General features: G+C 37.5%; 1 protein-coding gene across 4 annotated transcripts in view; it reads right to left on the minus strand.

Annotated features, from left to right (window-relative positions):
- The window catches only part of LOC106876653 (uncharacterized), a 96,200-nt gene that overhangs the window by 61,653 nt on the left and 11,461 nt on the right, over positions 1 to 23,086 (minus strand). For all 4 annotated transcript variants that reach the window (XM_014925270.3, XM_014925269.3, XM_089363513.1 and 1 more), the window contains exons 2-3: positions 1,637 to 2,187; positions 1,051 to 1,161 (exon numbers count right to left, since the gene is read on the minus strand). In XM_014925270.3, coding sequence (XP_014780756.2) covers positions 1,051 to 1,161; positions 1,637 to 1,783 — 258 coding nt within the window. In that variant the 5' untranslated portion in view covers positions 1,784 to 2,187. The remainder of the gene's footprint in view (positions 1 to 1,050; positions 1,162 to 1,636; positions 2,188 to 23,086) is intronic.

A 23,086-nucleotide genomic window follows, 5' to 3' on the forward strand; every position in this document is an offset into this window, starting at 1 on the left:
TTCTGCTCAATACCAGAGAGATTCGTTTGTCAGTTGCTTGACCATAACCAGTTGAGTATGTCCCTTGGTGGCCAAAGACCTGTGCATTTCTGATCCTGAGAAGGAGCATAATAGCCATGCGTTGAGAGGGGTTCTTTAGGGTTTGAATAATTCACCCCTGGAAACATGGGTGTTTCATTCATCATCCTCAAACAACCCTTATTCAGAGACCTTTTGAGCAGGATGGCTACTAGACCTGAAGAAAATTCTAACTGGGCCCCAACTTGCAAGATCATGCGCTGTTTATCTTGGTATGAGGTTACCATGTCATGCACATGTGGTTGTGATGCCCATGCCAGGTGTACCTTTATCAGACGGGTAGTCATGATGGCTATATTAGGACTTGTTTATCTGTACCCCAGCATCACTTTGATGTCATGCACTGCTCTCTCACCCCAAAATAATGATGATGATTAGGCCAGAAATTTTGAGGGGAGGGGCTATTTGAATACATCAACCCCAGTACTTTCATTGACCCCGACAGGATGAAAGGCAAAGTTGGCCTCATAAAAGAATATCTTGGTTTCATTCATTCATCCTTCAATGCGGTTGAACAACCAATCCCAACCAGTCGGAATTCACAGTCAGAATATGGGTTGCATTATTCATTCTTACAACTGCTGAATAAGACACACAATTCACAAGACCTCCATTCGGATGATTTTCCTGGGTCGCTATCTCACCCTTGAATGTCAATCCATCATGGAGTAACTTAGTTACAGCTGTGTGGGCTGGAGTCACATGAAATGAAGTGCTTTGCTCAAGAACACAATACACAGCCAGTCTGGGAATCGAAACCTCATTCTCCTGATTGTTAATGCAACATCTTAACCACTAGACTATGTGCCCTCACAATCTTGATTCCAGTTAGTTTTGTTGCCAACTGTTTTTTATGACATGAAACCTTGCACGCAATATTTTCAACCCAAAAGTTGTTGATATTAAACAAAAGCCGTCAGTAATCTAAATGACAATAATAACAACAAGAACAACAACAGGAAAATATCTCACCTTATCATGCTGTAAACGTCTTTTCACCAGCTTAGAGCAACAGACATTGACTGAGTGACGTATATGGCAGGTGTTAAACTCCAGAAATGAGCGGCTGTCGATAATAAGTACCTGTAAAGAGAAACGTGAAGGAAGAAGCTGTATTGATATTCAATTTCCAGACAATCTAGAATCACAGAGAATGGTAATTACATAGAATCTGAAACAGAAAATGTAAATTTTTGAAATGGAAACATGCAAATTGGAATAACTCTTAAAACTCCATCAACCAATCAATGCCAGGTCAAAGAAATTAATTTTAAACGATGATAATTAAGATGTTAATGACACCGATAATGAGGATAAACAAACTGCCTCGTCTTTTCATGGTGCTGGCATGACTATGTGGTTTAGAAACTTGCTTTGTACCCACATTGTTTCAGGTTCAAACCCACTGCCCAGCACCTGGAGGAAGTATCAGCAAAGTATAGAGGAAATCCTTTATGCTAAATGGTAGCTCAGTAATGTGGTGAATGAGAAAAAGCATGCCAGAAATTTACTTTGTAGGGCAACAACAAAAAATAAAAGAGAACTTATTGTAACTTACCTTCTCTAAAAGATTCGATATTATTTCTACTAATCCATGGGGTTCCATCAATTTCCATGGAACCTCTTGTGTGACTAAGTTTTGGTCAGTGTCAGTGACTTGGACAGAAGGTTCACTGTCCATAACTTTCAGTGGCAGAACGCTCATAGTGTGACAGTCCGGTTTGGGAAGCTGAAGCTAATAACGGGAACAGAAGTGATAGATATGGACATTGAGGAACAACAGCGAAGAGCTGGAAAGGAAGGGATTAAAGGAGAACTAGCCCTCATTGTTAGGGAGGAGGGTTCCTGACCAAACCATACTGGTGATATTACAGGAAAACAAGGTAATAACTTAGGTTTTCTGAAGCTCTCGTCCTGCATACTGGTTTTGCGAGTTCTGTCTCAAGATAACATTTCCGTGGCTTATTGTTTCATTCTCAAAATTCTGTGTGGCTGGTTGAAGAGTTTTCTTTAAATTAAAATCTGAAATCATTGACATCTTGGAGATTGGCATCTTGATAGGATGCTAACATGGAACTGAGGTGAATCACATGTGAAGTCCGTAGAATTCTGAAATAGTCATAAAGATGAAATATTCATAAAAATAATGAAAGACAATTTTTTAAAAAAAACATGAAAAAAATAGCAAAAAATTCCAATGGAATCTGAAGTTAGTTTAAAGAATATGTGTTTACAGATAGGTAGTAGTAGTAGTAGTAGTAGTAGTAGTTTATCTATTTTCTATAGCCTCAGGTTCCCCCATACGCGGTGACTAAAACTGGGTAGATGGCTCATTAGGTGAATTGTAACTGCAGTTCAAAATATACAGCCTTTGTTATACATTGGATCGTGCTGGTTCTGCAGCCCTTTAGCATTTAAACCAGCCATATCTGGCCCAAATATTCTACCTGTTTTATGTTCAAACAGGGCAGATCCAGCCTCTCACACTTACCTTACAATGCCATTCTCATAATAAACAATCATATCTTTGAAATCTCAAAGCTACATGACAATACAAGATTTCTTTTTTTTTAATATAAATAAATGAAGCTAACATTTGACAGAATCATCTGAATGCTAAAGGGTTAATGTATGTACACAGTTTGATCGGCCAGTTGCTGCAGTATTTGTCCCAAGATAACATCTCTTATGGACATGCTACATTAAAATTAAAAAGATTTAAAACGTTTTTTTTTAATATTTGACTTGATCGGTGTTAAGTTTCTCTGACAAAAAAATGAAAGAAGATTTGTGTCATTTGTGTAAGTTATGAATAAATTACACACTTGCCATAATTGAATTATCTCATAAAGTCTATCTATTGTTGTGTCACAGCTCACTGCATATACATAATATATTTCCAGATGGAGAAGTTAAAATTATGACTACAGACACACGTCATGTTAATCCCATTCACAAAAAAACATTTCCTTCACAACTAAACACAACACTCAGAGTATCAAGTGTGACGAAACACAAAACGCCAAATATACTACTTAAAGAACTCATAGTACCACATTTACAAAAATGACTATTACTAACAAAACGTAGACTCTTATTAGTGAATGCTTGGCTGCACCCCCTACAAAGGTTTACAATGTTTGGCAGTCATTAAATGGTGTCGATGATGTCACTGGTAATGACAATATCATCATTTGTCATTTTCACATCCTTTTTCCCATGCGGGCATACATTAGCTGAGCCTCAATCACGACAAGTTGCCATTTGTTGGGTTTCTTAGTCATCTCCTTTGTAAGGTTCAACATTCTGAGATTAACTCTCACCACTTCTTCCCATAGCTTCTTCGGGTCTTCCTCTTCCACTTGTATCCCCAGGCACTCCTTTACTCATCTCTTGTCATCCATACTCATTACCACTCCAAAACAATGCAATCCTTTCTCTTATACACTACGTCCAATCCCTCTTACACTCGACACCCTAGTTTTCCTCTCAGTACATTCTGTGCCTCTCGGTCGTTCATTCACATAAATGTTACACACCCAGTGAAGCAAGGCTGCACCATCTCTTTACAGTCTTAACACATTCTCAGTATATGAGGGGTGCTGAAAAGTCGCTGGCTTTGGGTAAAAGAAAACACAGGAAGATCAGTTAATTATGATTCCATTCAACACATTCCCCTCTCAGATTCACAAACTTATTGCAGCAGTCCTTCAATTTTGTCAAACCCTGTAAAAAAAAAACTCAGAAGACTGGGCCTCCAATCAGGCCTTTCATGAAACCCTTAGACACAGGAACCCCGCTCATACAGTCACCTTGTCTCACTGTCACCAAGCTTTCCATTTTACACACAAACATCATTCAACCTTGGCTCTCAGCATCAAATACGACAGTGGGACACCAACTGATCGTCCAGCAGTTGGTCCCTTCGTCTTTAGGCTTCTGGTATTTTTTATTTTTACTTGTTTCACTCATTAGACTGTGACCATGCTGGGGCACAGCATCGGAGAATTTTATTTGAACAAATAGACCCCAGAATTTTATTTTTCTTCCTTTTACATTTTTATACAATTATTTCTATTGTCTTTTATTCAATTTTATGGTTAAGGGATTACAAAGCTCATATATCCTAGTTGGATCTAGATCAAGGTTTTAGTTCGTTATTAGTGTCAGTTCATTAGGAATTTAGTGATTACAGGAGCAGTAATTGGCTTGGCAAGTAATTATGTTATAGCGGACTTAAGGCACACACACACACACACACACAAATATTAGTTATAAATCCACCATAACGTAATTAGTAGCAAACACCTGAGCCCCGATAAAAGGATTTTAATGAAGATTGGGTCTTCCTCTTCCACTTGGATCTCCAGGCACTCCTTTACTCATCTCTTGTCATCCATACTCATGACCACTCCAAAACAATGCAATCCTCTTTCTTATACACTACTTCCAATCCCTCTTGCACTCGACACCCTAGTTTTCCTCTCAGTACATTCTGTGCCTCTCGGTCGTTCATTCACATAAATGTTACACACCCAGTGAAGCAAGGCTGCACCATTTCTTTACAGTCTTAACACATTCTCAGTATATGATGGGTGCTGAAAAGTCCCTGGCTTTGGGTAAAAGAAAATAGAGGAGGGTCAGTTAATTATGATTTTATTCAACATATTCCCCTCTCACATTCATTTACATCCCTGTAACTTAGTGATTTAGCGCAGTTTGTTCAACTGAAATCCTTCAAGGTGGTGCTCCAGCATGGCTGCAGCTAATTGACTGATACATGATGGAAAGATACATGATGAAATAGAAATAGTTTGAGTCACCAGCAGAAGTAAACATAAAAAGAGTTGTTGACAAGTTAGAGAGGGAAATCCCAACAATAAGGATGTTGGAGTGATTTAGAGTGAAGAATGATGGAAGTGACAAATATTTAAGTGTTAAGAGTTCATTGTTCTCATGAAATGAAACACTCATTCACAGACATAAATACAGTGATACCTCACAGAACGAGTTTAATTCTTAATTCGTTCAATGACTGAGCTTCTCTTACGATTTACTCATTTTACAAATAAATTTTCCCCCACTGAAATTAACTAAAATATAATAAATCCGTTCCAGAACCCCAAAACCACTCAAAAATAATTTTTTAGGGGTTTTAAAACAGAAAGAGTGTAGTTACAAGTAAAATGACAATTATAAAAAAGAGAATATAAAAGAAAATATGTAAACTGGTTTTATTAACTGAATTACCTTAAAGATGGGACGTTTTGTGTGCTCATACTGTCGATTTCCGTTTGTACTTCAAGAAAAAAAATTCACACGAGCCTCAGCTCGAACAGCAAATTACTCATACAACAGGACACTCATACTGTGTAGTTCTGTGAATATTTCAACACAGCTAGGGTGGTGAGCTGGCTGAATCATTAGCTCGTGGGCCAAAATGCTTGGCTACGTTCTGAGTTCAAATTCTGCTGAGGTCGACTTTGCCTTTCATCCTTTTCAGGGGTCGATAAAATAAGCACCAGTTGAGCACTGAGGTCAAAGTAATCGACTTACCCACTCCCTACAAATTTGTTGGCCTTGCGTCAAAATTTGAAACCAATATTTCAACACAACACCTCAGTTAATCTTTCATGCTCCATCTTCACCATTTCTCTCTCTCTCTCTCTCTCTCTCTCTCTCTCTCTCTCTCTCCAATTGAAGCAGTCATATATCTCCTCTGCTGCAAGACACCTGTTTCTGTCCCTCTGCTCATACTCTAACCCCTCATCACCTGGCACTGAGCCACCTCCCTCGCTGTTACTCCTCTCAGTTGAGGCAAAGAATCTTGTGACCCTCCACTAGTGCTGGTGCCACATGAAAAGCACCCAATACACTAGGTAAAAATGGTGTTAGGAAGGGCATCCAGGTGCAGAAAACAAAGCAGACAGGTGCAGTCTTCTGACTAGCCAGCTCCTGGCAAATCACCCAACCCATTCCAGCATGGAAAACAGACGTTAAATGATGACGAAGTGGAGGATATAAATGAATGATTAATTAGAAAATACATGAGCATGGCTGTGTGGTAAAAAGTCTGCTTCCTAACCACATCATTCTGGGTTCGTTCCCACAGCATGCCACTTTGGGCAACTGTCTTCTACTGTCTCAGGCTAACCAATACCTTGTGAGTGGATCTGGTAGATGGAAGCCGAAAAGAGCCCATCGTTTATGCATGTGTGTGGAGCGTTTGTCGTTGTCTCCAACTACCACTTGACAACCATCATTGGTTTGTTTACATCCTTGTAACTTAGAGGTTCAGCAAAAGAATCTAACAGAACAAATGCCAGGCTTTAAAATTATAAGCATTGGGGTTAATTTGCTCAGCTAAACCCTTCAAGATGGTGCCCCAGCATGGCCACAGTCCAATGACAAAAAGAAGCAGGGCAAAAGAAGAACAAAACTACCATATTTTCTGACGTACATGTCGAATTCTTCATTCCAAGATTTACAGAGCAAAACGATAGGTGAACGTCTACACCAAGACAACTTTGAAGGAGGATACAAAATTCCACGTGAAATACAGCAGGATTTGGGAAAACGGAGATGAGGTTTCAATGTTTACACCATATATTATGCTGACTTATATGTTGGAAAATACAGTAAACAAACATAAACCAGGTGGAGAGTGATAAGAAATAGTTTCAGATTCATTATATCTCAAGTATTAAATCGAGATATTGAGAAAAAAAAAAAAAAAAGAAATTGCTTCAAAATGTTGTGAAACAGGTTTGGCTATGTGGTTAAGTTCACTGCAGAATTCAGAGCCACATGGTTCCAGGTTCAATCTGATTGAATGACACTTAGGTCAAGTGTCTACTGCAAGAATCTCAAGATGATCAATAGTATTGTGGGTGGAATTTGGTAGATGAAAACTGTGGAAGCTTCTATTTTGGAACATAAATTATCAAGAAATTTAGATGGAAGATTTTAATTTTGATCACTTTAACCCTTTTGTTACCATATTTCTGTTGAAATACATGGACTTTGTTTCAAGTAATTTTGAAAATAATGAAGAATTTAGTAAAACAACTTTGTCGTTATTAAGCTGGAGTTTGGATCATAAAATTCACTTTAGAACTGGAAACTTGTATCATAGGCTCAGAAACAGACAGGTTGGTGTCAAAAAGGCTTAAAGCTGTGACTAATGAGGGGAAACCAGAAAAATAAACAAAGGAGTGATAACAGGACACATAGACATAAGCAAACAAACAACAAAATATCTATACAAAGCAACAGGAAAAAAACCAGTTTTAAATTAGAATGAATTCCATTTAAAAATGGGCTCATTGTTCTACATCTTTTCATTGGTTTTCAAAGGCCATATCCTGCTACGAGCAAATACAACAGGATATTCAGACAGAAAAACCCTTAAAACATCAAGAATACCATCAAGATGCTAAATACGATTTGTGGAATTTGTAATTGCACGTATTTGGTTGATCCTGAGAGACCTACTCACTACTCAATAAACTGAACGAAGAATATCAACAAGAAACTAACAGTAAAAAAAAAAAAAAACTTTTCAAATGATAATAAAACTTGTACCATGAGAAGTTAGTTATAAATTTAGAGAGTCAGATGTTATGATACTGCAATCAGAGACAGGACGATATTGTCAACATGGCAGTCGACAACAGAAACACATAGGTTGTTGTTATTTATTTGCGAAGAAACAACTAAAAAGAATTATTTATATTTGAAAGACGATGGTAGCTCAATGTTTGTAGAGGATAATTTAAAGTAAAGTAGCGAGATAGATACGAGACATAAGATGTTGAAAGGCTGCGTAAGGTGTAACCCAATACTTTAGATGTTAACTAGACTGTGGCTGCAGGTATTCCTGGCAGACGATTGGTGCATCAACACTTCCTGTACTTTCAGTTCACTGATAAAATAGATAATACAATAATCCAGATGTAAAAATAATGGTCTGCAACAATGAGTCATAAAAAGTACATCACAAATGTTGTTACCCACGTTACATAATCAGCATTGAAAGGGAGACAGTGTGACAAAACTGGAGATGTTCTTACATCAGACAATAACTTCTCACCACACACACACACACACGAATGAACATGTATATATTGAGAACATTCAGAGTTTCTAAGTGTTTTTTTTTTCTTTCTATCCAGTGTGGGAAGCCTCGTTACACTTAAAGAGCAGCAACTCCAGATATGTTTCTATCTTATTTGACCTCTTCAGCTAAGCATAGCTGTCTTCAGCTAAGCATAGCCGTGCTCGTTATATTAATGACAAGACAATCACTGTACTGATGCACAACCACATACTTAGACAGGTGTCGACAAATTATCATAACAAGCTAAGATTCTCTCTGCTGCACCTCACAAGTTTTGTTTTAATAAATTGGACAGCTTTCCTCACCATTTCATTAAGCAAGCTGACTACAACAATCTAAATGTGATATAATGAAACATAGTCTGATGAGAGTGAACAGTATGACACAATATCAGACTAGAATATGGTGTATCTTGTGAGGAGGATCACTCAGAAGCATTTGAAGAGGTCACTTGGTTCTAGAGGTCCACTTCAAGGCTACAGCAATGAACCGATATGACCGAGGCTACAGCAATAAAAAAATTCTTCATGCTAAAAAATTGGAACAACATGAAACAGCATTATTGTTATAAGTGCAATGAATAAACAATGGAAGATGTCATTGTTGAGTCATTGTTTTTAAAAAAGACAACAGTCTGAGGTACAGGCATGGCTGTGTGCTAAACAGTTTGCTTCCCAAACACATGGTCCCAGGTTCAGTCCCTCTTCGTATCACCTTGGGAAAGTGTCTTCTGCTATAGCCTCAGGCCAACCACAGCCTTGTGAGTGGATTTAGTTGATGAAAAATGAAAGCTCATCATGTGTGTGTATTTGATACAGGGCAGAAGGAAACTCTTTGGTTCCATCATGGACAAATTCTCATGTGGCAGCACAATAACATGTAGCTAGACCACAACGTTATGTTTGGTGACAGGCAAGACATAGCAGTAAAAATCTTGACCCCCTACCTACCAAAAAAAAAAAATAATAATAATAATAATGATAATCCTTTCTAATACAGGCGCAAGGCCTGAAATGTTGGGGAATAGGATGAATCGGTTACATCGACCCCAGTGTCCAACTGGTACTTATTTTAGTGACACTGAAAGGATGAAAGGCAAAGCCGACGACGGCGGAATTTGAACCCAGAACCACAGGCGAAATACTGCTAAGCATTTTATCCAGCACACTAACGGTTCTGCCACTTCATTGCCTTAATAATAATAATAATAATAATAAATAAATAAATTGGAAGAAAAACACAAAGAAGGATTGGCAGTTTTTTCGGTTCCTATAACTTTAACTGATGAAGGAATATGGCAGGTGCAAGGTTGTGAGACTCATTCAACCACTTCTGATGGAGGAAAAACAACAAACACAAATGACGATGATGATGATGATGATGATGATGATGACGACGACACTGACGGTGATGATGATGATGATGATGACGACGACACTGACGGTGATGATGATGATGATGACAACACTGACGATGATGATATCTAGTGATGAAAAGAACCAGCAAACTTTGAACTATCGATAACATCTGAATATAAATACTTATATGCACTTATAGATTAGACTATTTATAAATCGTGTGTGTGTGTGTGTGAGAGAGTCAATTTAACTAGATGAAAGAACTGATGTTTATAGCTTTAACAGTGACAGAGCAACTGAAAATAAAAGATCTGAGGCCAGATACACTGACATAAAGTGACTCAGTGAGGAAATGGGTTGAGTTATAAAACCAGACTCAGTAGGAGTGTGTCAGCGTATGCCATGGCAGTGCTTTCAAAAATTCCCAATTCATATCTGTGAGTTCTGAATAGACAAGCCCCAAAACACACACTGAGTCTTCTAAGTGAAAATGTTTTTCTTTAGTTTTGCAAAGCAAACCGAAATATACAAAATGTACAAATATATAAAAATATTATTAAATCTACACCTATCTGTGGCCATTAAATCATCATCTTCTTTATTATCATCACAATTTAACATTTGTTTTCCATGTTGGCATCGGTTCGATGAAGCTGGCAAGTCAGAGGACTCGGCTGAGCTCAACTATCAGCTTCAGCATGGTTTTTATGGTTGGATGCCCTTCCTAACATTAGTTTAGCAATCGGTGGATCTGAGATCAAGAATCGGGACTAAAACACTTGTATTTTGGTAGAATCTTATTAGTCATTATAAAAGATATCAACAGTACCCCAGGAAATTCCTCAGCATATTTTGTGGTCCAGTGTCAGCCAAAATCATCCCTCCATTCAGTAATACCATGTCATTTCCTTCATAATGCTTTCATTTCTTAAAAACCTTCTCTATTCTCTTAGGTATTGTTTCCTTTTCCAGCCTATTTTCTCATCCTGGCTTGCACAAAATATTCTTGCCTAACAATCCTCATTCTTTCCCTATTACCTTCAGCTTTCTGGTTCATCATACAACATTTGCGTACACGTCCACACATTAAAAAAAAAAACACCCCAAAAAGGTAAAACAGCAGACACACTAAAGATGATAGTGGCTTAGTTTCGATAGAATATGTTAAATGACCTCTGAATGGATTATGTCAAGAAAAAACATAACAACACCTGACCTTCAAAATGTGAAACAACAACAGCAACAATAACAAAAAACCTGCCAATTTTCATAGAAAAAAAAAATGCCTGACCTTAATATATTCCATTCACAAGAATACTAAAAGCAACAGTGAGTTCTCAGAACATTCTTTTCTAACCCCTAAAATACTCCCTTTATTTATTTATTTATTTTGTATTTTCTTTTTTACATAGCTTCCAATTACATGTGTGAACATATAAAGAGATACCCTAAGGAGAGACGATGACGACAACCAGACAGTATGAAACCACTAAAGGTATTTGAGATTCACAGCTAAGATTAGCCCCCCCCCTCCACGACTGCTGCTGCAGCTGCCGTTGCTGTTTGCTACCTGGGAACAAACTACATGATGAAGACAGCAGAAATGACAGTTGATAAATCACCCCTATCTCTTCTTCAAGTCTATTCTCACACAAACATCATATTTACACAGTTGAACATTCAAAGTAAAGAACTATAAGCATGTGTTAAACAGATGTGACATAAGCAATCAAATTATAATCAATACGATAAAGGCGAAACATAAAAGAAAGACGTAGGTGTGTGAACCTTTTTTTCAATACCCAAATGGGGAGCCATCAACTTTATTGTAATTTAAGAAATAAAACAAAAGTAGCCATGGTAACAGATTTTGGTTTTTGTCAAGTTTGATAAGAATTAAATGCAGAAATATTTTTCATCAAAAAACTTAAATATTACATTATCATTACAATATATATTATATATAATATATATTATATTATTATTATTATTATTATTATTATTATTAAGGCGGCGCACTGGCAGAATCGTTAGCACGCTGGGCAAAATGCTTAGCAGTATTTTGTCTGTCTTCACGTTCTGAGTTCAAATTCCACCAGGGTCGACTTTGCCTTTCATCCTTTTGGGATCGATAATTTAAGCACCAGTTACGCACTGGGGTCGATGTAATCAACTTAATCCCTTCTCCAAGTAGAAAGGATTATTATTGAGGGGAGGGGGATAGTTGATTACATTGACCCCAGTACTTGACTAGTACTTAATTTATCAACCCCCAAAAGAATGATAGGCAAAGTCGACCTTGGTGGAATTTGAACTCAGAACGTAATGACTAAGCATTTCGCCCGGTAATAAAAATAATAACACACACATTCACACAGACTTCTGATGTTTGCTATTAAAGAGATGGTGACCCAACAACAAAACCTGTACCTCCATCATGCACAATCTTTTATATTCTACACGCAGAAATTCCATAGAATGGAAAATGAGTCAGGAATGAGTACAAAAATAAAGTTTCATAACTAATACCGTTTCCATTCAAATGGCAAAAATTTGCAAAGAATGAACATTTAAAAAAAAGAAAAAAAAATTGAACATATATTTATGTTCTTTAAATTTGTCATAGGCAGATTTAAAAAATAATGAATTTCTATTTAAAACCAAAATTGTATTATCTGAGAATTATTTGCTAAACTACAAAATAGCAGATATCATCATCGTCATCACAATCATCACCGGTTACATCAAAATATTTAGCGTTCTGACTAAAGTGGGCTGGCAGAAATGTTAGCACGCCGGGTGAAACACTTAGCGGTATTTCGTTTGTCTTTACATTCTGAGTTCAAATTCCACTGAGGTCAACTCTGCCTTTCATCCTTTCGGAGTCGATAAATTAAGTACCAGTTGCATACTGGGGTCGATCTAATCAACTGGCCCCCTCCCCAAAAGTTTAGAAAAGAATATTTTACAAGCCTCATGAAGGGTTTTGGCAGATAGAAATTGAGAGGAGTTCATTGTGTGTGTGTGTGTATGTGTGAGTGTATGTTTGTGATTCCTTGTCTTGATGTTGTATGACAACTGTGAGAATCACCAACTGACACGGTGGGGTGGAGGGGGGAAGTGTCCTTCATTCGCAGTATTCCATGGAAGCATGTCCAGCCATGGGGGAAATATTACCTTGCTTGGAAACAGATAAAGGTTGGTGAAAGGAAAGGCATCCAACTGCACAAAATTGGTCTCAACAAATTCCGAACGACCCGAGCAAGTATGGAAAAACAGACGTTAAAACAATGACGATGACAATGTTGATGACGATGACATATCGATGCATACAACAAGTAGTTGTATATGTGAAATCTATATCCTGTGTGTGATATTACTACAATATCATCTGTCTACAAAGCAATGCTCTGCTATAATTTAGACAGATAGATTTAAACGATTCTTCAGCAATTTAATCACCATCATCATCACTCAAATTAAAAAGGACACACATCTGTGATTCCCCTGTATTTTCAGAGATACCTTACGTACATACATACTTATATACATATACAAATACATACACGTACATATATATTACACACACATATATATACACATATACAAATACACACACACACATATATATATGTATATATATATATATATATATATATATATATAGTTACAAATACATACACACACACACACATATATGTGGGGGGGGGATACAGGCAGAGGGAGAGGAGGAAGAGAGAGAGAGATAATGAGGGAGGGAAGGATTTACAACTGCAATGAGCTTGTTTTTTCTTGTTACACCTTAGAAAGAAACAAAAAAAAGCACAATAAAAAAAAGCATACAAAAAAAACCCTACATTTTTTTTTCTTTTTTTCTGTCAGTTCAATATATTTTACAAAGCAAAGAGGTATCAATCAGGCTGGCTGAATGTTAATAAGCTTAGATGATAATCCAATGGGTAAGTGGATGTCTTTGGTGTAACAGGTGTAAGAGGATGAGAGAGAGAGAGAGAGAGAACGGAGGTTGTGTGCGTGTGTGAGAGTGAGGGGCTGGCGGGAGGAGAGGTGAGAGTAGGAAGGAGTGATGGACATGCAGGCATACAGACACACGGACAGACGGACATGCACACAGACTGACTGACTGACTGACTGGTAGTAAGTAGAAATGTATTAGTTTTGAAAATAAATAAATAAATAAATAAAAAAATCTATCAATGAAAGAAACCTACGTAAAAAAGAAAAAAAAAGAAGGAAAAAAAAAAACGAAAAAATATTCATTCAACATTGGTTATCAGCTGCTGCCAGTGGAGCTCCAGCAATGCCTGCTATGATATCTGCTCTGCTTGGCCTACTATGATGACTCATTCGCAAGACACACACACACAGAGTACAAACATTAGTTGAATCATCAGCTGCTAGCAAAATAAAACGCACACACACACACACACACACACACAGAAGAACCACTACGCAAAGTGTCTTAATGGCGATTTCACCTTCCTAGATAGTCGACGCAGGTACATGTGAAGGATTTATCAAATTAGTGCAGATATCTTTCTCCTTCCTTCCTTCTTTCCTTTTTCTTTTTGTTATCTGTTTCTCCTTCCTTCCTTCTTTCCTTTTTCTTTTTGTTATCTGTTTAAATTATTTTATTAAAGTACCGATAGACGTAGCTACAGAGGATATGATTCGGTTACCTGCTTTTGTTGTTTTGAAACACACACACACACATCAAAGCAAGTTTCGAATTCATAATATTTCTAATATATGAATAATAAACAAAACAATAAAACGTGTGTGTGTGTGTGTGTGTGTGTGCACGTGAGTGCATGTATATTTGTGTGTGTAAATGTATCCATATGGAGATATATGTCTGTTTTATGTGGGTGCATATGTACCTGAACACAGATACGTGTGTGTGTGAATAGGGGTTTATATGTGTCAACTCAGGCATGTGTGTGTGTGTGTGTGTGTGTGTGTGTGTGTGTATTGTATAGGTGCAGGAGTGGTTGTGTGGTAAGAAGCTTGCTTCCCAGCCACATGGTTCTGGGTTCAGTTCCACTGCGTGGCACCCTCGGGCCAACCAAACCCTTAAATGGAATTTGGTAGATGGAAACTGAAAGAAATCCGTCGTATGTATATATATATGTGTGTGTGTGTGTGTGTGTTTGTATGTCTGTTTGCCCCCCCCCCACCCTCGCTTGACAACGATGTTAGTGTGTTTACGTCCCCGTAACTTAGCCATTTGGCAAAGAGACTGATGGAATAAGTACTAGGCTTACAAAGAATAAGTTCTGGGATTGATTTGTTTGACTAAAGGCAGTGCTCCAGCATGGCCGCAGTCAAATGACTGAAACAAATAAAAGAATAAAGAAATATATAAGTAGAGTAGAGTAGTTGTATCGGTCTCTCTTGCTGAACCACCAAGTTACAGGGACATAAACACACGCTCGAATGGTGTATGTGTGCATTTGTATATTGGTGCACGTGTGTGCGAGTTCAGGAGTTTACAAGTGTGTGAATGTACAGGAGTGGAAGTGTGTGTGTGTGTGTGTGGTTTCAAGATGATGGTTTCAATTTCCAGCCAGGGCAATGCATCATGTTCTTGAGCAAGACACTTCATTTCACATTGCTCCAGTCCACTCAACTGTAAATGAGTCACACCTTGTGACACACTGACATTCTGTTCAGGGTGAATGTCAGACTACCCCCACCTATCCAGCAGGATACTGCCCTACAGTATATAAACAGGTGGTAACTTAGCAGAATATTTCCAAAATATTTTTTCAAAACTGTCTTATTTTTGTTCTCTAAATTAAATTAAGCAATATCATGGCAATCAATGAACCAATTATAGCAAAACATGGTTCTTTTAATTAACAGGAAAATATAAAAGAAAAAAGAAAATAAGTTCACAAATTTGAAGCTAAATTTACTATCAAGAATATACCCTGGTGCTGATACTCAAGATGGCTACAGGTTCTAATAGCAATACTATTCAGATGTGCATACATACATATATATACATACTTGAATGCTTATAGCAGAGAGGTACCTAGTTTTGCAAGACTCTTTATAGCAGAGAGGTACCTAGTTTTGGAAGAGTGTTTATAGCATAGAGGTAGCTAGTTTTGCTATATATATATGTTTATACTACAGAGGTACCTAGTTGTGTAAGACTGCTTATAGCATAGAGACACCTGGTTCTATTACATGTGAATATAGTTATAAAATTGGTGTGCTGTAAAACAAATGCACTTATATGTGTGTGTATATAACACACATACACACACATATATATATGTATGCATATGCATGTATGTCAAAGCTGACTTTGCCTGAGCTGAGGCCACATAAAAAGCACTCAGTCCACTCTACGGGGTCATTGGTATTAGAAAGGGCATCCAGCCATAAAAACCCTACCAAAACAGACACAGAAGTCTGGTGCAGTCTTCTGCCTGGTCAACTCATGTCAAACCGTCAAACCCATGCCAGCATAAAAAGTGGATGTTAAACAATGATGATGTATATAAATGTGTGTGTGTGTGTGTGTGAAGACATATCTGACAATAGGGAGGGCCAGTGGAAACAGGTGGGGGCCAGGGACAAGAGGGACATCCAGCCACAGAATAGTCTGCCTTAAGAAATTCCATCAAACCCATGCAGGCATGAATTGGGGATGTTAAACGACGATGATTTACTCCTCGTTCCCCCCCCCAAAAAAAAATCCTAAAGAATCTCAAGGCTAATTAGAAATTTACAAATGAGAATGGTAAAGCAGGAATAAGATACGAGTATTAAACCTGATAGCAGCCAAAAGCATTATTATAATACAAACAATAAACTCGGATGGGGGGGGGGGAGCAAAGGAGAGAGGACTAATTGTTTAATGACTTCAAAGCATGTTTACAAATTTAGCAAATAACAGATGCCAACGACTGGTGCCAGTTTACCATTTTATCAGAAAAACCTGAAACCCCTAAACTTTCTACAAGACTTCACTTTTTTTCACATCTTGTATGGGATGGTGTTACATTTCATGATATATGTTCTTTGTCAGACATCTTAAGTCGATGGCAGCAGCAGCAGCAGTCCATCTCACTTTAGTATGTTTTTATGGAGGGCTTTCAACATCTCGGCATCTGGTCTGAAAGATTCTAGCAATTTATACTTTTGTAACTCTGTCTAAATCATGGAGGTACCTAGTTTTGTTGTATATGAATATTTTTATAACATTGAGGTAGCTAGTTCTGCAAGAATGCTTACAGCAGAGGGGTACCTAATTTTACAAGAATGCTTATAGCAGAGAGGTACCTGGTCTTGCAAGAATGTTTATAGTAGAGAAACACTTAGCTTTGTCAAAGTGCTTACAAAATAGAGGTAGCTAGTTTTGGAAGAGTGTTTACAGCATTGAGGTACCTGGTTTTGCTATATACATGTTTATACTACAGAGGTACCTAGTTGTGTAAGACTGCTTATAGCACAGAGGTACCTGGTTCTATTACATGTGAATATAGTTATAAAACCGGTCTGTTGTAAAAACCATGTCGAGCTGACAGTAGAGCCTGGTGCAATCTTCTGACTTGCAAGCTCCTCTCAATCCACCTAACTCATGCCAGCATGGAAAGCAGATGTTAAATAATGATCATGATGATAATAACAATGATGATGATGATGTGGAGGAGGATGAAAGTGATGGAATATACTGCCAACAGTCAACAATATATGGTGCTCTTTTGTTATCATTCAATATTCACAACAACCACCAAACCAAACAAACAAAACAAAAACTACCTCCCTCCATCTCCGCTTTCCCCACTTCCATTTAAAGATCAGGGTAGCGCCAAGATGAAAGCGGTTTATTGCAACCTGCAATGAAAACTGTAATTCCCAGCCACAGAAGCGCTTCCGAAACAAAATGGGATAAACATAAGCAAAATAATTAATGAGCAGATGAGGCAGCAGATTCTAAATTTAAAAGGATAAAACCAAATATTGAACAAATATTTCTAGTTTAGGCGAAAACTATTATTAAATGAAATTATAACGCTGCAATTCTCTTCCCTGTTAGTCTAACACTTTACTAAATAACTAAAGACAAAAAGAAAATAAATAAATAAAAAACGGTATGTAACACAGCCCAGGAACAATCTCAATTGTGAACAGGAAATTAAATATTTAGAAATAGTTTAATAGCGCTAAAATAAAATCAATGCCTAGAAATAATTTTGTCAAACAAAAAACCCCCAAAAAAGAGAAATCGATACCTAATAGCAGGTATCATTTATCTTTCACTTGTTTTGGTCATTGGATGGTTTTGGCCATGCAGGAGCACTACATTGAAGGATTTTAGGTTTGTGGTTCTCGACCATTATTTTGGTTTCTATTTTGCTGAGGTGCACTCCCATATCCATTTGATGTTTAAAAAAAACCCTATTATATTTTTATAATTAAATAGGTGCAGGAGTGGCTCTGTGGTAAGAAGCTTGCTTCCCAGCCACATGGTTTTGAGTTCAGTCCTACTGCGTGGCACCTTGGGCAAATGTCTTCTACTATAGCTTTGGGCTGACCAAATCCATGTGAGTGGACTTGGTAGTTGGAAACTGAAAGAAGCCCGTCGTGTGTGTATGTGTTTGTTTATGTTTGTCCCCCGGCCATCGCTTGATAACCGATGCTGGTGTGTTTACGTCCCCGTAACTTAGCAGTTCGGCAAAAGAGACCAATAGAATAAGTACTAGGCTTACAAAGAACAAGTCCTGGGGGTCGATAAGTTCGACTAAAGGCGGTGCTCCAGCATGGCTGCAGTCAAATAACTGAAACAAGTTAAAGAATAAAAGAATATGCACGCGTGTTCATGTGCACACACACACACACACATACACACACACACACACACACACGCATGTATATGGAATATGCCCAGCATGGATTTGGGAAAACCAGAGTTCAAATAATGACTCAATACTCAATTATGTAGAATATATACTAATTATAAGAACTCTTTCTAATTTTTGGCACGAGGCCAGAATAACAATAATAACAATTATAATAATAATAATAGTAATAATAATAATAATAATAATAATGATAATTTCAAATTTTTGGCACAAGGCCAGCAATTTCAGGAGAGGGGATAAGTTGATTACATCAACCCACCACCCCACCAGCAGTGTTCAACTGGGACCCATTTTATCGACCCTGGAAGGATGAAGAGCAAAGTTGACTTGGGTGGAATTTGAACTCGGAATGTAAAGATGGACAAAATGCGCTGACCATTTAATAATAATATATTTACTTGCATTTAATTTTATGTATATGAATGTTATGTGTTTGTATGTGTGTATATATATATATGTGTGTGTGTGTGTGTGTGTGTGTGTGAGTGTATCCTTTTACTGTTTTACTTGTTTCAGTCATTTGACTACGGCCATGCTGGAGCACTGCCTTTAGTCGAATAAATCAACCCCAGGACTTATTCTTTGTAAGTCTAGTACTTATTCTATTGGTTTCTTTTGCCAAACTGCTAACTTATGGGGACATAGACACACCAACATCAGTTATCAGTGATGGTGGGAGAACAAACACAAACACACACACACACACACATATATATATATATATATATATATACATGACGGGCTTCATTCAGTTTCCGTCTACTAAATCCACTCACAAGGCTTTGGTTGATGTAAGGCTATAGTAGAAGACACTTACCCAAGGTGCCACGCAGTGGAACTGAACCCAGAACCATGTGGTTGGGAAGCAAGCTTCTTACCACACAGCCACTCCTATATATAGATATATATAGACAGATAAATAAAGAAATGTGTGTATACACATAGGCACATACACACACATGGGTATTGAGAAGAATCATATGGGAAATGAGTAAGTTCACTGCCGTTGGGGTCGGTCGTGACTCAAGGTACAGGAGATAATTTACAAGTTTTTTCAAATCCCTTTAGCTTCCTTCTCCCGCCCTAACACCCCTCTTTCTCTGTTTGTATGTGTGTGTCTGTCTGTCTGTCCCCCCCCCCCCGCAGTGATATGGCTTCTCTCCTGTAGGCATTCATTGTGTGTGTGTGTGTGTGTGGCTAAGTTAACATCTTAAGAAAGAATGATTTACTACCTACATACATACATACATACATATATATATATATATATATATATATATATATATATATATATGTGCAAGCGAGCCATTTAGCTTAAAGGTATGTACATCTATATATATATCATCATCATCATCATGGTCAACATCATTTAAGAGCCATATATATATATGTATAATATTTTCAGTGTGAAATGACAAGTAGTTATATGAATGTCAAGGTGTGGCAATAGAAATGAACTACATACTACAACAACAAAGTACCTTGGTATTTTATGCCACAAAACAAATAGACTATCAATGAAACACTATCTTAGTCATAGCAATAGTATGTAGTAGTTAGAGAGGCAAAACATGAAACACACATACACACACACAATGCTTTGTGAGGTTTATAGGAATAGATGTTTAAAAAAAAAAAACGTTTGCTGTATACCATCTCTCTGCTTGCCTGTGTAATCTCAACTATAAAAGGCCATAATTTCTTAGGCATGACCTCAAAAACTTTCTTGTCCAAATCTTCCTTCTTTTTGCCCCAATTAGGGGGCAAACCCTCGACCATCAAGCCTGCTTTAGTTTTCCATCAAGCACAGTGGTTCTCGACGAAGGTTGATATGGCCCTTGGTGGGTTCATACAAGATTTTGTTGTTGAAAGTTATGTGTAATAAACCTTTAATACTTCTGCAGTACACAAAATAGTTTAACAATTTTTTTTCATACAATTCCTGACAATATTTAACCCTTTAACATTTAAACCGGCCAAATTTGGCTCAAATATTCTACATATTTTACATTCAAGATGGCCATATCTAACCTCTCACACCTAACTTTAACCTACAATGTAATTCTGAAAGCAAACAATCATATCATCAAAATCTCAAAGCTATGAGATGGAATGCATGATTAATTCAAAACAATGTGAATATAAAGGCAGAACATTTGACAGAAGAACTTGGATACTAAAGGGTTAATGATAAAAGTATTATAATAGAATTTTTTTCTAACCATTGAATCTGAGTAAAATAAGAAATAAATGGTTACAAACCACTGACACTCTCTACAGGCATGGCTGTGTGGTAAGAAGCTTGCTTCCCAACCACATGGTTCCAGGTTCAGTCGCATTGCGTGGCACCCTTGGGCAAGTATCTTCTACTATGGCTTCAGGCCAAGCAAAGTCTTGTGAGTCGATTTAGTAGGCAGAAACTGAAAGAAGCCCATTGTGTATGTGTCTGTATGTCTGTGTTTGTCCCCCAATCATTGCCTTTCAACCTATGTTGGTGTGTTTACATCCCCATAACATAGCAGTTCAGAAAAATAGACTGATAGAATAAGTACTAGGCTTACAAAGAATAAGTCCTGGGGGTCGATTTCTTCAACTAAAAAAACCCTTTAATGCAATACTGCAGCATGGCCGTAGTCAAAAAAACTGAGACAAGCAACAGAATAACATCCGTAAATAATTCCCTTGCCATTTCCTGGAATCCTGTGTCATCAAACTTTCTCATAAATCAACACTCCACATCCACTGGAACAACAGTGCTGACAGAAGCCCTCATCCGTGGAAGGAAATGTGAGACCCTCAACTGATGACGTCTCTAGAAAAACCCTGAACAAAACCCAAAGATCAAATGTAATTTAATATAACTTACACATTGAAGAACTAATAAATATTGAAGCTTTACTGTTTTCCTCAGCACTGAATGAACCCCTAGGTTCCTCTTAGACTCTTGTAACTCAACTCTGGTACTAAAAATTTTTCCTTATTTTCAAAATCAATTAAAACAAAGACAATGTGTATTTCAGCATAAATCTGGTAATGAAAGAATTAATCTTAATCTGAGCTCAGTCAACACAATCAGATTTGAACCATAAACCCTAGTGTTACGTCCCTAACTAGTTCTAGGGTGGCATCTTTAATTCACAGTAATTCTCAGAAAGAAAGGGTTATGGTTTCTCTTCTACAAAATAAAAAAATAAAAATCTTACTCAAATTTTAACAGAATACCCAGGGCCTTATTAGTGACAAACCTTAAAAATGTGACTGATTAGAAAATTTAGCCTGGAGTTATGGAAGAAGACATGCCCAAGGTGCCATGCAGATTGAACTTGAAACCACATTGTTGGGAAGCAAACTTCTTAGCACACAGCCACACCTGTATATTTATTTCACTTATATTTGAAAAGAAAGAATTTGGAGGAATTTAGTAAAACAACCAGCTTTTCTCCATGAACAAGGATGGTTATTTTGAAGATAGCATGATAAAAGGTTCATATATAAAATTACAGTAAGAAGGATCTAATTCACATATCAACACTTCAAAATTAGATGTTTTGTGCCATGGGGTATTCTTGGGTGGGTCAGAATGAAAAGAGTCGATGACTGTTGATGATAGCAGATAGTAAGTTCACCAATAAACACGATATTGCTAATGATGAGTCTTGCATTAAGAATCTGCTCTAGATTGTACAGTAGTTACTCATTCTGGGTGTTTAACATGATCAGTAATACCAAAGGAAATATGTGGACATAGAATGGAATCCTGAGAAAATGTTAGACTAATGAGTAGTTGTGAAGCCATCCTTTTTCAGGCACTCAAGTTTGGTTTTGTGTAAGCAAGCTGACAATCAATGCATCACCTCAATTATACATTCACACCTTGAAATTAATCTGTCAACCAGACTTCCTCATTCTTCTTTGTATAGTCAGGGACATTACTTTCCAGTTTCAACACTTCTTCCATAAAAGGTATCAATCAGTAACAAAACATGTAGCTCTTCCATAAGATCCGAGGGCTGGTATCCAGGTGGTAACTAAACTGAACATGTAGTACTTCCATACGAAGTGAGAGCCAATACAAGCTGAGAAGTAGTGCCATGTCGTACCTGAACATGTAGTACTGTCATAGGAGATGAGAGCTAGTACTCATGTGGTAACTAAGCTAAACATAGTTCTTCCACATTAGATATGAGCATACACACACATATATAAACAAATACTTGCACACACAATTGCTTAAAGACATACTTAAACACACGTGCACACACACACACTCACAGACACACACGTGCGCATATACACACACACACATGCACGATCTGCTTCTATCAGTTCCTGCCTACCAACTCCCAACGCTAGGTTTTGGTCAGCCCTGGGGCTGCCATTGAAGATATTTTGCCCAAGGTGCCACCATGCATTGGGGCTGAACCTGAAATCACATGGTTGTGGGGAGCAAACTCTTTTTCTCTCTTTTAAACCACACAGCCTGAAACAACAAGAAAAAACAAAACAAAAGAGAGAAAAGAAAAAACACAACCACTTCCAGTATTGCCTGTGGTCACACACACACACACACACACACACACACACAATTTAACATGGCAGAAAAGAGACAAACAAACAGCAAAGCAGTAAATATG

This window comes from Octopus bimaculoides, chromosome 15, assembly GCF_046866305.1.
Source record: "Octopus bimaculoides isolate indiv1 chromosome 15, ASM4686630v1, whole genome shotgun sequence".
Lineage (NCBI taxonomy): Eukaryota > Metazoa > Mollusca > Cephalopoda > Octopoda > Octopodidae > Octopus > Octopus bimaculoides.